Source organism: Podarcis bocagei (genome assembly GCF_964188305.1).
Source record: "Podarcis bocagei genome assembly, chromosome: 13".
Lineage (NCBI taxonomy): Eukaryota > Metazoa > Chordata > Lepidosauria > Squamata > Lacertidae > Podarcis > Podarcis bocagei.
In genome coordinates, this window is record NC_138138.1 from 16,025,771 (window position 1) to 16,042,043 (window position 16,273).

General features: G+C 46.5%; 1 protein-coding gene across 1 annotated transcript in view; it reads left to right on the top strand.

Moving 5' to 3' along the window:
- The first annotated feature begins 263 nt into the window (after nt 1-263).
- Nucleotides 264-16,273, top strand: part of MAP3K14 (mitogen-activated protein kinase kinase kinase 14) — a 38,242-nt gene continuing 22,232 nt past the window's right edge. The window contains exons 1-5 of the mRNA XM_081166217.1: nt 264-439; nt 10,791-11,063; nt 12,257-12,326; nt 13,592-13,805; nt 14,082-14,678. Of these exons, the coding sequence (XP_081022343.1) occupies nt 10,811-11,063; nt 12,257-12,326; nt 13,592-13,805; nt 14,082-14,678 (1,134 nt within the window). The 5' untranslated portion in view covers nt 264-439; nt 10,791-10,810. The remainder of the gene's footprint in view (nt 440-10,790; nt 11,064-12,256; nt 12,327-13,591; nt 13,806-14,081; nt 14,679-16,273) is intronic.

A 16,273-nucleotide genomic window follows, 5' to 3' on the forward strand; every position in this document is an offset into this window, starting at 1 on the left:
GTATAGGAAATCACGGGCAGCTCCCAGGAACCAATCAGAACGAGACAGGAAGAAAGGAGAAAGCGTTATTGGAGGGCCTTGAAAGGGGCGGGAGGAGGAACACGTCCGCGCGGGTGACGTCACCGCCGGCCTCGTTCGCCGCCTGGGCGTGGCTTATCCCTGAAGCCATTTTGTCCCACACCCCCTCCCCTGAGAGCGGGGAGGTGGACGGGGGGAAGGCGCGAGGCAGCGTGGGAGAAAGCAGGCGGGGAGGGGCGTGGCTTCGAGGAAATAGCGGCGTCTGATTGGGCGGAGGCGGGATGGCGGGGCGGGGCCGGCTCTGCCCCTCCACCCTGAGGCGTCCGCTTTTAAGCTTCCTGTCAGTCTGTGCCTGAGGAGGGAAGGAGGCCGGAAGTGCCTGCTGTGGGTCTCTTCTCTTCTCCCCCCAGCCCCGCGACAGGTGGGTTTCTGGTTTGTGCCGCACCTTGTTTTTTAAAGGGGTGTGTTTGGGCTTCCTGAAGCTGCTGCTTCTCCCGTGTGCGCGAGGGGGGGTTCTCCCCGCCCCCAAAAAACTTATTTTCTTCTCCCGCTGGTTTGCCCCTCGTCTCTTCAGCCCTCAGCCTCAGCCCGTTCCCGCTATTCGCTGCTTAGAGGGGTATGTTCCTGTGTGTGTGTGTGTATGTGTATATATGTTCTGCGCTCCTCAGCCAAAACTTCCTTCAGGCTTCTTTTTCCTCCATCCTGTGCGAAAGCAGCGCCGGTCGGCGGCCGAGGATGATGGGAGTTGTAGTCTCTGGAGGAAGGACCGCAGCTCTCTCAAGCTATTACTCCCCCCACCCCCGTTCCAGGTGCGGAGTCCCAATTTGCCGCACCTATTGCTTGCCTAGCGTGGCCGTTTCTCGTTCCTACCACCTAAGTGTCTCTGGATGAGAATTTAGAATTTATTTTTTAAAATAATTTTTATTAGTTTTCAATTGCAAGAATCCAATAACAGCCTCATTATAGCAATGCCAAATTGGAATACAATTACTAGTATCAATCATTCAGATGCCAATTTATATAATTTCGGTGTCCCCTCTGCATGCTAGAATTGATGGTTTGATTATTTACTTTATTTCTGTGTTCCAAAATCTTATTAATTTCAATTACACTCCAGTCAACATAGCAATCCCTTAGACAACAACTCCAACATTAACAACTTCCATTTGTATGGACACATTAAATGATTTATAAACCTGCAGGTGAAGTGTTCAAACTATATCCTTGTTCTTCCTGTGTGTGGTAATTATTCTGTCTGTGATATTTCTTCCTGTCCTTGTAAAATATTATGTCTATCTTTTCCCGGTGTTCTCTATCATGCCTTGGGCAGAGCTAATATCCCATTGTTGAGAATTTAGAACCATTGGCTATTTATAGAGTTGGAAGTGACCCCTGAGGATCATCTAGTTACATCCCCTGCAAGGCAGGATTTTTTCGCCCAGTGTGGAACTCGAACCCACGGCCCTGAGATTTAAGAGTCTCCTGCTCTGTGATGGAGCTGTCAGCCAAGTTAACAGAATTAAAATTGGGAGGAAGCTGACAGAATTAAAAAGCTGGCAGGCTGTTTTCTGCTTTGCCTGAAAGTTTTGCTACTTGTTGCCCCACCCCCCACCCCCAGTATGCATGTTTTGTATAGATAGATAGGTCTCTTCTCCCCGCTCAGCACCTTATTGGGCACTCAAGAGGAGTGTACAAACGCTTTGTAAATAAACCACTAGGTATTATCCTTGCAAGATGTAATGACTGCAGTGGGCTTATACTTGGGTTGACTGGTTTCAAAGCCCCAAAGGATGATCCTGGGCCACGTGGGTGCCTCTCAGCCTAACCTACTTTGCAGGGGTGTATGTGTGCCACTGAGAACCTTGGAGGAAGGATGGGATGGAAAAAGGAAAATAAGCTTGAATGCACCTTACAGCACATAGCAAGTTATGCCTCCCAGTAAGCCTTGGTGAGCAGCATGTGAGGAGTTTATTTCCTGCGAACCTTTACTTGCCCTTTCCCAGGATGCCTGCACACACCTCATTCGGTTTAACTTACCGTATTTTTCGCTCTATAACACGCACCTGACCATAACACGCACGTAGTTTTTAGAGGAGGAAAATCCATAGGCATGCCACCCGTAGGCATTTCCTCCATAACACGCACAGACATTTCCCCTTACTTTCTAGGAGGAAAAAAGTGAGTGTTATGGTGCAAAAAATACGGTACTTAGCCCAAACATAACAGCATAGCCCACATGCCTTCGTCTAGCAGCTCTTTTCATCCAGGACTAACAGGCTTCTTCTTGTAGTAGATAGGTAGCCGTGTTGGTCTGCCATAGTCAAAATAAAAAAATTCCTTCCAGTAGCACCTTAAAGACCAACTAAGTTAGTTCTTGGTATGAGCTTTCGTGTGCATGCACACTTCTTCAGATACACTTCTTCTTGTCTACAGTAGCTTTCAAATAGCAAGCTAGTAGCCTGCCAGGCTCTACACCAGAAATGTGAGGTCTGAAAGTTATAAAGCATTTTACCTTGGCTTTCAGTTTCTTTTAGAAATGTCTAATATAGATTAAATCAAAATTAAAAATAAATGCATTCAAGAAAATTAGGCAAAGTGTAGCAGTTAACACAGCCACAAAAACAGGGGAGGCAGGCATTGTCAATTGGGCCAAAGACCTATCAAAAGAAAAAAGGTTGTAAGTTTGGGTTTACATTTCTGTTTGCCATTCTTGCCACATTAGTTTTTGCCCAAAGGCAGCGATGGCAAGGGGAGCCTCAACATTCCCCTCTAGCTTGGAAACTTGGGTGGGTGGGTAGAGAAATCACCCCTTCAATTGCACTGACCTTCAGAAAGCTCAGCGTAGTGATAGAAAAGTTGCTTGCTTTACTTGATGTCTACAACCTAGCGAGAAAAGTTGGGACTGGCTGCTTTGTGTTGTGGATTCTTGGGTTGTTTTTGTTTCTATTTTTATCATGTATTTTGTGTTCATATTGTGATTTTATGTTGTGAACTGCCCTGAGATCTACAGGTACAGGGTGGTATACTGCTACTATTATTACTACTACTAATAATAATAATAATACAGTGGTACGTTTATGAACTTAATCTGTTCTGGAAGTCCGTTCTTAAACCGAAACCATTCTTAAACTGAGGCACGCTTTCCCAAATGAGGCCTGCCGCTGCTGGTGCCCTTCCACTGTTCGGATTCCGTTCTTAGACTGAGGTAAAGTTCTCAGACTGGGACACTACTTACGGTTTTGCGGAGTTCGTAAACCGAATCATTTTTAAACAGGACTGTTCTTAAACTGAGGCACCAATGTAATCCCTTCCCCCAGCACCTAAGGTTTAGAGCTGCAGAAGGGGAATTGTCCTTGACTTCCCATGGAGGTGCAATGTGAGGTCAGGACTGCAATCCTGTGGCTTTTCGGCAAGCAGGCATAGAAAACTGTGCCAATGGTGAGGGATGGATCCTAACAATAACAGGTCTTGTCTTTGCTACCAAGGCCAGCAAAAAAATGTATGGACCTTTGAGTTTCATAACTTTGCTGTAGCATAAGGACAGCAGTGCATTTTTGTTCAATGTGGACAAAACTATCAAAGTTCATGCTGAAGTGGTAATATGGTCTGGATAGTGTCTGGTAGTGTTTCAGAGACCACAGAAGGGCTAGGCAGGGTTTCTGTGGTTTGTGGTTGGAGGCAGTTATGTTTCTGAATAGCAGTTTCTGGAAACCTCAAGCAGGGAGAGTGCTCCTGTGCATGTGGGTTTCCCATGGGCAGCTGGTTGGCCACTGTGAGAACAGGATGTTGGACTGGATGGGATGGCCCAGAAGGCTCCTCTTATGCTCTTGTGGTTGAAGCTTCAGTGGCTTGTTATACTTTGTTTTTCTTCCTGTGGGTGTGATGTCCAGCCAGTCTGAGTCTAACAGGTCAATATTCTCTTGGCTTCCAGTTTCATGCATTTCCCCCTACAAATCTGTGGCAACGTGCTGTGCAATGAAAAGACATGCCAATCCTTATTTGCATTTAAAAAACAAAAAACAAAACTGGAAATGTAATAGTCATAAAACATTATTAATAGCAGTTTAAGATTTCCTGTGTATATTAAAATCCAACATATACTGTGTCTGCTTGGTGCTTCTCCTTAACATTACAGGATGTATTTTGAGAAATTTGGAATATGGTTTAGTCTTGTAAATAAGTTACCATCTGACACATATCTTCTTCAGTCTGAAGATGAAAACAAACTACAGTGGTGCCTCGCAAGACGAAATTAATTCGTTCCGCAAGTCTCTTCGTCTTGCGAGTTTTTCGTCTTGCGATGCACGGTTTCCCATAGGAATGCATTGAAAATCAATTAATGCGTTCCTAGGGAAACTGCCTTCAGACCAGGTCCGGGGACAGTCTGTCCCCGGACCTCTTCTGAAGGCTGGGGGGGGGGGACAAGGGCTTTTCTTCCCACCCCCAGCATTTTAAAAAACCCCGGGACAGCGGAGGACTTCTCCGCTGTCCGGGCAATCTTAAAATGCTGGCGGGCGGCATTTTAAAATCGCCCCGGACAGCGGAGGACTTCCCGCCCCCCCTCCCCGCTTCGGAACAGCGTTTTAAAATGCTGGGGGTCGGCAGCGAAGCGTTCGTTGCCGACCCCCAGCATTTTAAAATCTCCCCGGGACAGCAGAGAAGTCTCTGCTGTCCCGGGGAGATTTTAAAATGCTGGAGGTCGGCAGCGAACGCTTCGCTCCCGCCCGCCAGCATTTTAAGATCGCCCGGGGCAGGCGGGGGGGAGCAAAGACTTTTGCCCCCCGCCGGCCTTCAGAAGAGGTCCTCTTCTGAAGGCCGGCTGTGGGCGAAAGTCTTTGCTCCCGACCGCCAGCATTTCCCTATGGGCTTTCGTCTTGCGAAGCGCCTCCAAAACAGAAAACCCTTTCGTCTTGCGGGTTTTCCGTCTTGCGAGGCATTCGTCTTGCGGGCTACCATTGTAATTCTCTTTCAGTTTACAAACTCTTCCCCGTTTGGTTGCTTGGAGACATTTCCTGATCACCCAGGTGATCAATTGTTTACAAACCTAGGGTTAAAACAACAAAGAATCTTGCAGCACCTTAAAGACTTTTATTGCAGCATAAGGTTTCATGGGTTCAAGTCCACTGTGTATTAAAGATGAAATTGTAGTTTTTTGGAACACCCTGTGACTGGCTTAAAGCAATCCTCAGTGTTTAAATTGCTGATGCTTGAGATGCAGTTTTGCCAAGATAGATACAAGGTACAAATTGCTTCTTTGTATTATAGTGGTACCTCGGGTTAAGTACTTAATTCGTTCCAGAGGTCCATTCTTAACCTGAAACTGTTCTTAACCTGAAGCACCACTTTAGCTAATGGGGCCTCTTGCTGCTGCCGCGCCGCCAGAACACAATTTCTGTTCTCATCCTGAAGCAAAGTTCTTAACCTAAAGCACTATTTCTGGGTTAGCGGAGTCTGTAACCTGAAGCGTATGTAACCTGAGGTACCACTGTACGCTGGAATGAAACATTTTCTCTTAAGGGGGGCGGGGATACAACACACAAGTTTCAAATACCTCATTGCTGATGAATGGACAGCTGCTGCTGTGGTTGCTTGCCAGATGTTTCCTGCCTTATTCTGCCCTAAGATGTGTAAAATTAAAAATGCAACACAGGCTGGAAAGCACATACAGTATTCCAGAATTGGTGGTTTGCAAATTCAGCTTCCATGTCTTGATTAATAATGTAGCAATGGGATGCTAGCAGCACATGGTCCTTGTAGACTCAGAGCCAAACTATACACTGTTAAATGTGTGGTTTGGTTTTCTCCTGCAATCAAATAGTTGCCATGATGAGGAACAGCTCTGGGAGGGGCAGCTTTCATTGAGTCTGTGGTGTGATGAGAAAAGACTAACCTACCACTTTCCCACGTACCATGGCTGCTGTTATTTAAGTAAAAATGAAATGGAGCAACCCCTTTCTTAACAGGACAACCTTTAATCCAGTTAGGGTTAATAGATCAATTTATTGGTTTCGGTTTATCTGTTTTATCATTTTTCCAGTTTTAGGTTTGTTCTTTACAATTGCACATCAGTTTTGACCTGGAAAAGGACCCTCCTCACCAAAAAATTGCCATAATTTTAGTGTACATTTCTCCTAACACAAAACACACACACTTCTGCAAGCAGTTTCCTTGATATAATGCATTTTTACGACATGCATGCTTGCAATGCACACTTTCCCCTAATACACATAGTCTTGTAAAAAGAATAATTGAGGATTAGTTAGACAACTGCAAGTTCAAAGAAGTGCAAATGCTGAAGGGTGGCTGTGCTTTGATTTGCGGACAGGCATCTCCCCGTTTGTGCAGGGGCTGCATTCTGGGCATTCACATGATTTGGTGGAGCACGCATAAGCCTGCCCCATTATGCGCCCTGTTATGCCCTCTTCCAGTTCCAAAACAACCCGTGCATCAGTTGAACGCAAGCAAAATGGTTGCCACCTGTATTGTTTCAGGAAGTGTGGATGCAGTAGTCTAGCATTTTAAATGGAAACCTCTCCCATCTCTGATTCTGGATGCGTTCATCCAGACCTTGTCTCTACCTGGACACTGACATCAGGCAGATTATTCATACTATGGACCAACAGGTTGCCCACCTCTGCATCAGTCTGTCTGTTAGCACTTCTAAAGTGCCACAAGTGTTTTATTTCTTTCTTTTGACACAGGAATATGTAGCTCAGGCCCCCTAGGATTCCTTGTTTGGGTAGGCAGGGGTTACATTGGGACAAGGAACAATGACTTTCGATTTTGGGTAAAAAGCATCTTGCAGAGAGGAAGCAGCCTTTCTTCCCTGCTGTAGATAAGGTCACCACCGAAACAGCGCCCTATTGTTTGTTGTATCTTCCTGAATAGGTTCAGGAAGGGCAGCTAAATATTATTTTAACAAGGAGGGCCTTTGCTTCCTGTTCCCTTTCAGGAAGATGAGGCTTGAGGCCTTACTAAAATGAAGCGGTGATTTGTGAGAACCTCGCCGCTTCCCCCTGCAACTACTGTATATGGCAATCAGATGACTTGGTTTCACTTTTGAGACCTAACTTCTCCCTTCTCAAAACACAGAAGGGAATCCTTGCACAAAGTGCACTTGGAAACACTTGAGGCAAGCTTCAGCGGAAAAAAGGCCGAGCTGACTCCCCATTCATACCTGGTAGCTTTGCAACTAGAACATGGGAGGAGATCCTGCCCAAAGTGCATTATCAGTGTTGGGAAATGGGCCTTGGGCGTTCATTACAGGAACAGAGATGGCAGCAGAAGCAGGCTCTCAGACAGAGGCTGTCACTTGGTGCAAAGTCAAGAAGCAGCCTTGGGAGGTAGAAGAGAGAACAATCAAGGTGAGCTGTGACCTTGAAGCAGCAAGTTCAGCAGGGCCAAGGGTGTTGGTCACAGGTGGAAAGGTGCCTAGGTGTGAAGACTTCTTTTTCTGGCAAGCATTTGATACTTTCCCCATTGTGTGGAGCATTTTGTCCCATCATTTTAATCTGAATTTGTTTTTATCTGCGGATTTCTTAAAAAATTAAAATTATTTTACTGCTGCTCTTATTTTTAATTTCATTTATATTGTGAACTTCCTTGGGCATTTTTTGAAGTTAAAAGGCAGGTTTAAAATGGTCTACTAAACAATATTCTTAAGGAGTCTGTGGAAAGGTAAGCGTTGCTGGTCAGGTAAAGGCAAGGGCAGGATTGTGGCCGGAGTTTGACTCTGCTTCTCATTTTCTCTGTGGCTTTTGATCCCATAGACCATCATGGTATCCAGGACCATTTTTGTAAACTTCAAAATCTGAAAATTAAATAAATTTTATAGAGACTAAAAAAACAAACCAAAAAACCGCACCTACAACAACAAGAATCTATATTCTACCAGGCCAGGTTCAATGTGCTTGTATTAATTTGCAAGGCCCTTAACAATTTGGGTTCAGGATACTGCAAGGACTTCCCAATCTCTTATATCCCTGCCCGATCACCGATGTTTTTTGGGGTGCTCCCCCACGGCTTGGATGCAGGGCTTGTATCCACCAGGAGCTGTGAGTTTAGTATTGAGGGCACAATTTTATGGAACTCCCTTCCAGTTGAAGTCAGACACTCCCCCCTCCCTACCCAATATCCATCAGGCATTTTAATAGAGATTTTATAGTTTTAACTTCCTTTTTTTGCATTGCGTTTTTATAAACCATGGGAGTTAAGGGATATATAAACTGTTTAAATAAGAATAAATAATATGGGACTAAACCGCTCTCCCAATAACAGCTTTGTAGCCAAAATAGGGCCAGTGGAAAAACAGAGGTATTTTACTTGTTTGAGGGAACCCCAAGGTTTGCAGAAGTGCATTAAAAGGGGGGGAACAGCCCAAAGAGGACAGACTTCCTAAAAGCAGAAAAAAGGCTGTACTGTGTATGTGGTCAGAAGGAAGGAGCACTGAGAAAGTGTGTGTGCAGCCCTTCATTGAGCCTCTGCCACACCCTTGCCAGCCAGCCGACACCACCTCTGCCTGTCTGGAAATCTGCCTGTGCCAGGAAGCGGTGGAAGACAGGGGTGCCCAGCCTGGACAAGGCTTGCAAGCTGGAGACAGCACATCGTCTCTCGCAAGACCCACTCCAGTTGGGTGCAGTGTCCGGAGGTTCCCCCATTCTGCTTCTGGCTCATCAGAAGCACAGGGAAGTGCCCTTTGCTAGCGTGAAGCTCAAAGGAGAGGCGGAAAACTGGCAGGCACCTTGCCATGAAAAAGCCTTGCGAAACAGGGAAAGGATTCTCTGCTGTCAGGAGGCCGGGTGCCGGATCAGTTTGATACAGCTGCGGTTGTGTCTAAGAGAGCAGTGTGCCCCACAGTTCCTTTCCCTGTCGGGGAGAGTTTGCTCGCTTAATCCAAAGCTCAGAGCTGTATGCCATTGAAAGCTACCAAATATGGAATATAAAAAAACCTTAATGTTATCTTTGCACTGAAACACTGCACGCAAGACATAGCTCAAAATGCCTATCAATACAGTGGTACCACGGTTAATTAAGTGGTTAAGAACTTAATTCGTCCTGGAGGTCTGTTCTTAACCTGAAACTGTTCTTAACCTGAAGCACCACTTTAGCTAATGGGGCCTCCTGCTGTAGCTGCGCTGCTGCTGCACAATTTCTGTTCTCATCCTGAAGCAAAGTTCTTAACTCGAGGTAATATTTCTGGGTTAGTGGAGTCTGTAACCTGAAGCGTATGTAACCCGAGGTACCCCGTATTTGGTGACAAGCCTCACTTTCCCCCTCGTTTGCGGGGAAGATGACCCATCACTGATGCCCAGTCACAGCTGCATTAAAATCCTTGCTTTATTTCTCCACTATATTCTCATGTTTGCACTGTTGGGGGGTGGGTCTGGAAGGGTCTGAAAGGAACCAGATATATGGTGGACGGTGTGAGCTTTCCAATTTAGTCCAAAGGTCTAAATTGGTTCAAACACTGAATATTGAAGGACAGAAAGGGGTTGGGGGTGGGGAGAGAGATGGAAGGTCAGGTTGAGAGCATTTGAGTCATGGAGTATTAGGGCATCATTTGAGAAGATGGAAGACCGGGGGTGGGAGGGTGGAGAGAACTAGCCTCCCTAAAAATGCATGCCCTGAAAGCGAAGTCTGGAGGAGGAATGTGCCACGAAATTTTTAAAAGCTTCTCACATGCTATAGGAGAACTGTCCTCACTTCCCTTAATCCCTTTCCTGGTTTCTTATTCCCCAGAGTCTTCCCCTACCCACCCGCCCACGCTAAATAGCAATATAATGCTCTCAGTCAGGACTGGCAACCAGCCCAGACCTGAACCTTCTAATGTGATGCAACACAGCAAGGAAAATGGAGGTGGGGGAAGGAAAGGGAGAATGTGTCTATCTATCCTTCCCTCTCACCACCCAGAACAGGAAGGAACAGCCGCCTTGTATCCACTGCCCAAAGCATCCTGTTCAACAGGAATCGCCAATCCCATGCCCATGGGCACCATAGTGCTCATGAAAGCCTTCTTTGCTGCCCCCAGCATGTACCATAACCCTCAGTTTCCCCATTTTGGTTTTAAGCAAGTTCCTAGCATTTGCAGGGAAGTTTTTAACGTTTGAGGTTCTATTGTGTGTTTAATACTTTGTTGGGAGCCTTCCAGAGTGACTGGGGCAACCCAGTCAGATGTGCGGCATATAATGAATAAAGATGAAATAGTAGTAGTGGTAGTTAGAGCCTGAGATACGAGGCAAATCATACAAGCACAATCCTTCTCATTTTTGGGGGGAGAAATTAGCCCATTCCACCCTTTCTGTGTTTTACTTCCCCTGACACCCCCCCCCCCAGTTTCCTGCAGGCACCCATCATATGTGAGATGCATTTGGGAGAGATATGTATTTATAGGTGGTGTGTGTTGGGGGGGTGTGGGCAAGATAGGAATGTGTGGCCTGTGTGCATGTGTGGTTTGCTTGAGAAGGACATGTGAATTATGAGCAAGTGAGAGAGAGAGGTCTCTAGTCCGCATGTGTGTCATGGGACCACCTTGCGTATTTCCCTCGCTAGTGAATGCTCCCTGTTATCAGACATCATCAGTGTGTTTGTGAGAGGGAAGGAGAACTCAATAGTGTGTGGTCTCCACATTCTGGACCATGTGCTGAGATTACTTCATTTAGGGGGTTGCCCTAGATGTTCTCAAGGGTCCCTTCTTACCCCATAGTACTATGGTTCTATGAAGAGAGGGCATCTATTCTAATGGCTTGTTCTTTTTTGTGGGCTTTATCTTCCAGCCTTCTAGCAAAAGGAGGAGATGGCCGTAATGGAAATAGCTTGCCAAGATGCTCCAGTTATTGTTGGGCACCCAAAGGAGCTTCCTACGGATAAAGGACCGAAGGAGGTGGTGCCTGAGAAAAAGAGCAGCGTTTGCAAAGTAGAGGATCCAGAGAAAAATGTGTTCCAGGGACCGTGGAAGATTCTGAGCGACGTGATTGCCAAAGGAACTGCCAAGGAAGACAGTGGGAAAGGGAGCTTAGCCTCCATCTCCATCATTGCCCAGGCAGAATGTAAGTGGGGAGCTGCAACACTGAGTGGATGGGGGGCTAAAATTGGATTGTGGCTGGGGGTGAAGCTGTAGCTTTCTGCATCAAAGCCCTCTAGCAGACCTGCAACCCCATCAGCCCAACTAATGGGAAACTTGTTCAGCCAACACACCCCATGATTGCTGTTGCTTCACTCACCAACCAGGAAGATCCCAACTGCTGAGGTATAAGGAGCTGGTATGTCAGAATAACATTTTATGCAGTAGTAAATAGAAGAAACCAAACAGATGTAACTCTTCTGGGGCTCAGATTCTGGGAAATACAAGCGGTTTAGTTAGAATACCGTAGGAAAGAGCAACAATTATGAGGCACAAGAGAAATTGAAGTGTTAAAACAGGGCTACTTTATCCATGCCCAGGAGCCTTTGTTCCACTGAGTTGTCCTCTCCTATGCTGCATTGTAAATTGCTCCTGAAACACACTCCAAATTTTGAAGCCGCTTGCGAGGCAGTTAGCATGTCCCTCCCTGCCAGACACAAATCCTAAATTCCCATGGACATTGAGACCAAATATGCAGTTATTTGGATTCTGGTTTGCATATTTTTTCACCCAGAATTGTGACTCCTCCCCACATCTCCCCAAACAGAATACTCACAGTCCCTCTTGGTGATCTCGTGGCCCTTTTGGGAGTTACCGTATTTTTCGCCCCATAGGACGCACCTAGTTTTTTGGGGGGGAAATAAAGGGGGAAAATTATTTTTCCCCCCCAGGTGCGGGGCTGGGGCGGGGGAAGCCCGAGCTTCCCCCGACCCCAGCCCCCAGAACAGGCTGCTATCCGCAAGCCGTGGGAGAGCTCCGCGAAGTCGTGCAGCTCTCCCACGGCTAGCAGAGTGCTGCGCGAAGCCCGAAGCTTGGGGCATGCTGAGCTCAGCGCTCCGCCAAGCTTCTGGGTGCCGGCAAGCTCTCCGCTAGTCGTGGGAGAGCTGCATCTCCCATGGCTAGCAGATAGCTTCCTGAAGCCTGCATTCGCCCCATAGGACGCACACACATTTCCCCTTCATTTTTGGAGGGGAAAAAGTGCGTCCTATAGGGCGAAAAATGCGGTAAGTTTTGACATCCTCTTTTGCTATAGCAAAGCTGATTTCCAGAAGATGGTATGACTCTGGCATTTCCTGCCTCACCCTGGCTTGTATTGGCCTTGTTTGCTTTCCCCTGCAGGTGAGATCAGCCAGGAGTTCAGCCCTACATATTCTGAGAGGCCTTTTCTTGCTGACACCAAACGATTCAGGTAAGGTCTCCCCTGTAACACAGAAAGAGCCACAAATCTCAATTGCATTGCAGGGCGGGAACTTTGATTCTAGAATGCATCTTCTACTCCATTTTAACCCTGTATTCTGGGAACAGGATTTGCTTTGAATACCCAATATTCACAATGGAGTTTATTATATATAAGGCCTAGTGCTCATGTGATGCTGAGCCAAACAGTGACTTGGTGTGTTTTATGCAGGCTTGCATGGAGAACATGGCTCCTTTGCTCCTGCCGTCATTTTTGCTGCGCCATGCTGAACTTAACCATGGCTTGGCTTAGTGTGTCCTTTGAACCTGGCCTTGTGGCTCAGCTCTCTCTAGATTAATCACAAGCTGTAACCAAGTTTTGCTCCCAGACGACATGCCAAGCCCAAGCTAAGGCTTAGCTGAGCACAGCAGGGGAATCGCACACTAAACTGTGGTTTGGAATAGTGTGAGGTATGAACGAGGCCTAAGCCAATGACTTTGAATGCTTTAAGTAATAGAAAGGATGGGAAGCTGCAGAGTGAGGGAACATCCAAGTTATTGTGTATTATATTGTACCTGAGTTCTGATAAAAGCACAGAGTACATGGGGTTGAGCTGAACACTCATCCGTGTTTGTGTGTGTGTGTAAGAAATAATTGCGTATTGGTACAAAGGGTAAAATGTCTCCTACCAAAAAAAATCCATTTTTTGTCGCTTTTCCATAGTTGTTGATGGCTGTTGCGAAGTCACTGTCTCCCTCCCACTGCCCCTTCCCACTGCTTTTTAGGGCTGCTTCTCCTTCCCAGAGTGATCCTAGCCAATCAGAGATCACATGGTAAACATGACTACACCTTTGAGGTCAAACAAGGCCAATTCAGAATAAGGGCAATTATTTCAGCATTGCAGTTCCCTCACTCCCAATAGACTAACACCTTTAACCCCCAAAACATTGTTGAAAAGTAGAGAGATGTATTTTGTACTTTGACCGTGCAAAATATACATTTTAAGAAATGGACTTAGGTCACATAAATTAAAATTAGTGTTTGTCGCACTATTTTTGTTTCTTTGTTAATGCAGTGTCTCGTATAATCCATTGTCAGGCGTTGTGCAAAATGGAATTCCATTTTGTGGCCAAGAAGCTTCGTTGTTCTTAGGATCTAGAGGGTCTTCTAACTTCTCCTTTTATACTTCTTAGTTTTCAATTCAGCTAGAGAAGGCCATGTTCCGTCGCTGCCGCTTTTAAACTAAAATGCCTTTGCAATACCCTTCTCTGTGCCAGCCGGTCTTGTAGCCTCGATCAGATCCCCAACAATGTGGCCTACGCAACTGAGGGCAAAATCGCCCCAGCCTACAGGAAAACCATGCATCGTGGCAAGTCCCGGAAGAAACGGCGAAAGAAAAGATCCCATCTTCTGACACACAAGGAGTCGGCCTCCCCAGCTCACAAGCCAAGAACCCCAGAGCAGGAGAGCTGCACGCCAATTCCAGTGCAGGTAAGGCCTTTTCTATGTTTTCTTCAATCATGCCCAGGTATAGTACTTTCTTGGGAGTAAGAACAAGTGAAATCCCAGGCAACTGGTTTGCTGATACCTTCCGCTAAACCCGGAATCTGGCCCCAAAGAATTTTGAAATGCATTTTTGGCCTGGCACCTAAACATTTGAAATATTTTCCCCCCCAGACCCCGTCAGTGAGGCTTGTATTTTGGGAGCAGCCCCTGCTGAGAGAATCATTCCCTGCTTGACGTAACTCTTTCCCCCTTTACTTCCAGGAGGATGACTCGCCCTCGGACACCCTCTTCAGTAGCGCTTCCTGGCTTTCAAAGTCATGCAAGGATTTGGGCTGTGATCTCAGCCCCTTGGAGAAACCCAAACAAGCCCTACCTGCTGGCAAGTTGGACTTGCTGAAGAATCGAGGAAAGCTAGAATTACACAAGCTGATCAGCCCTGCTCAGTGCCTGAGCCATGTCTGGAAGGCCCACACGCAAGACATTTTTACTCCTCAGTCAGAGACTCCACACCCCTTCCCTTATCGGAAGTTCCCCCTTGATTTCTGTGGCTACAGTGACCTCTTTCCTCCCTTGAAACTCAACCCTCTGAGGACCCATCTCTTTGATGACCTTTCCTGTGTGGATGGTGAGCAACGCCTCTCAGGCCTGAGCTTGGAGCGGAGCTTCTCCAAATGTAGCCACCAGCCTGCAGAAAGCATCTCAGACAAGCTGTCCATGGAAGAATTTCTGGTGGATGCCTTGAAGGGAAGTGTAATCCTCGGAGAACCAAGAAACCTAGCTTGTTTAGCCAAGACCTGGAAAGGAGGTGGATTGAGTCCAAAGGGGACGGATGGAAATGAAGGGGTGCTGCTGATAGAGGTGAGCCTTCGCAAAAGCTGAAGCTAGGGGTGACAATGGCATCTTCCTCAGGGTAGATTCCACCATGTTCTGGGAAGTAAGGGACCAGAGCTGCCCATCTCCTGGGGCCTTGTTTAAACTTCAGAACCAGATTTTGGGTGCTATTTGGGTGGCTTGGGAGGCCCGGCCAGATGGCAGGGGTATAAGTAATGAATTATTACAGTGGTGCCTCGCAAGACGAAATTAATCCGTTCCGCGAGTCTCTTCGTCTAGCGGTTTTTTCGTCTTGCGAAGCAACCCTATTAGCGGATTAGCGCTATTAAAGGCTTAGCGGCTATTAAAGGCTTAGCGGCTATTAAAGGCTTAGCGGATTAGCGGCTAAAAGGCTATTAGCAGCTTAGCGGCTTAGAAAAAGGGGGGGAAAGCGGGAAAAAATTGGAACACTTGCAAGACGTTTTCGTCTTGCAAAGCAATCCCATAGGGAAAATCGTCTTGTGAAGCAGCTCAAAAACGGAAAACCCTTACGTCTAGCGGGTTTTCCATCTTGCGAGGCACCACTGTATTATTATTATTATTATTATTATTATTATTATTATTATTATTATTATTATCATTCACTGGTCCTGCTCACAGTAGACCCATTGGGGTTAATGGGCATGACTAACATGGGCTGATTAATTTCATTGGGCCTACTCTGAGGAGGACTAATACAAGTTTGGAAATATTTTGTGTTACAGCCTCCTTGGAATGTATCACTCAAGGCTGCAAGTGAGGGCTTGCTTGACTGAGGGCTCCCTTGTGTGGGGGACATCACAAAAACAAACCCAGCATGGCAAACTGTCAGGCCTAAGAGGGGGAAAATGAGGCTACTGCCTTTTGTCCTGACATGCTAGATCACCACAAGCAGGGAGGTTTTGATGAGTGGTAATTTCCTCACATGCTGTTTCAAGTGGGATAGCTTAGAAAGGGCTCCAGTACATGATATATTTTTTTCAGTAGACGAGACTTCTTTTTAATGTGATTTTAAAGCTCTTCACTGAGATAGGTGTTAAGTGAGGAGGACGGGGACTTTGCTTTCAAGAGTACTCCAGCCCTTTAGCTGCTCATGTGTGAACGCTGTCAGAGTAGGTGCCTCTTCTGGCAGCTCTGAAGAAAATAACTGTTTGCTGTCTAGAAAAGCAGAGGGAACGGACCGTGGGGTATCATTGCATGTGCATGATCTTATCTTACTTGTTAGGGGTAAAAGTGGAGAAATACTCCAATGGGAACAGTAGGAGATGCTCACTCTTGAAGGACCCCTGCAGAAGTTTGACAATGGGGATGAAAGATGTCTTTTGGGATCAGCCTGGGAGGGGGGAAATTGCCTATTGCTCACAGATAATTAAGTAAAAACTGAAGTGTGTAAGGCAGAAAAGGGCTGGGGAGGAAGCCTGGATGTGAGAGGTTTGCTTGTAGCCCCTCTCCCAATCCGTTTTTCAGGGGAGATACTCAGGCAAGAACCATCAACCACACATGGCAAGATAGCATCACATGGGCAGAGACCAGAAGTGTTCTGATGTCCTGCATCCAGCCACAAAGTCTACATGATGTAGGATTGGGGAAGAGCTGCCACTTTG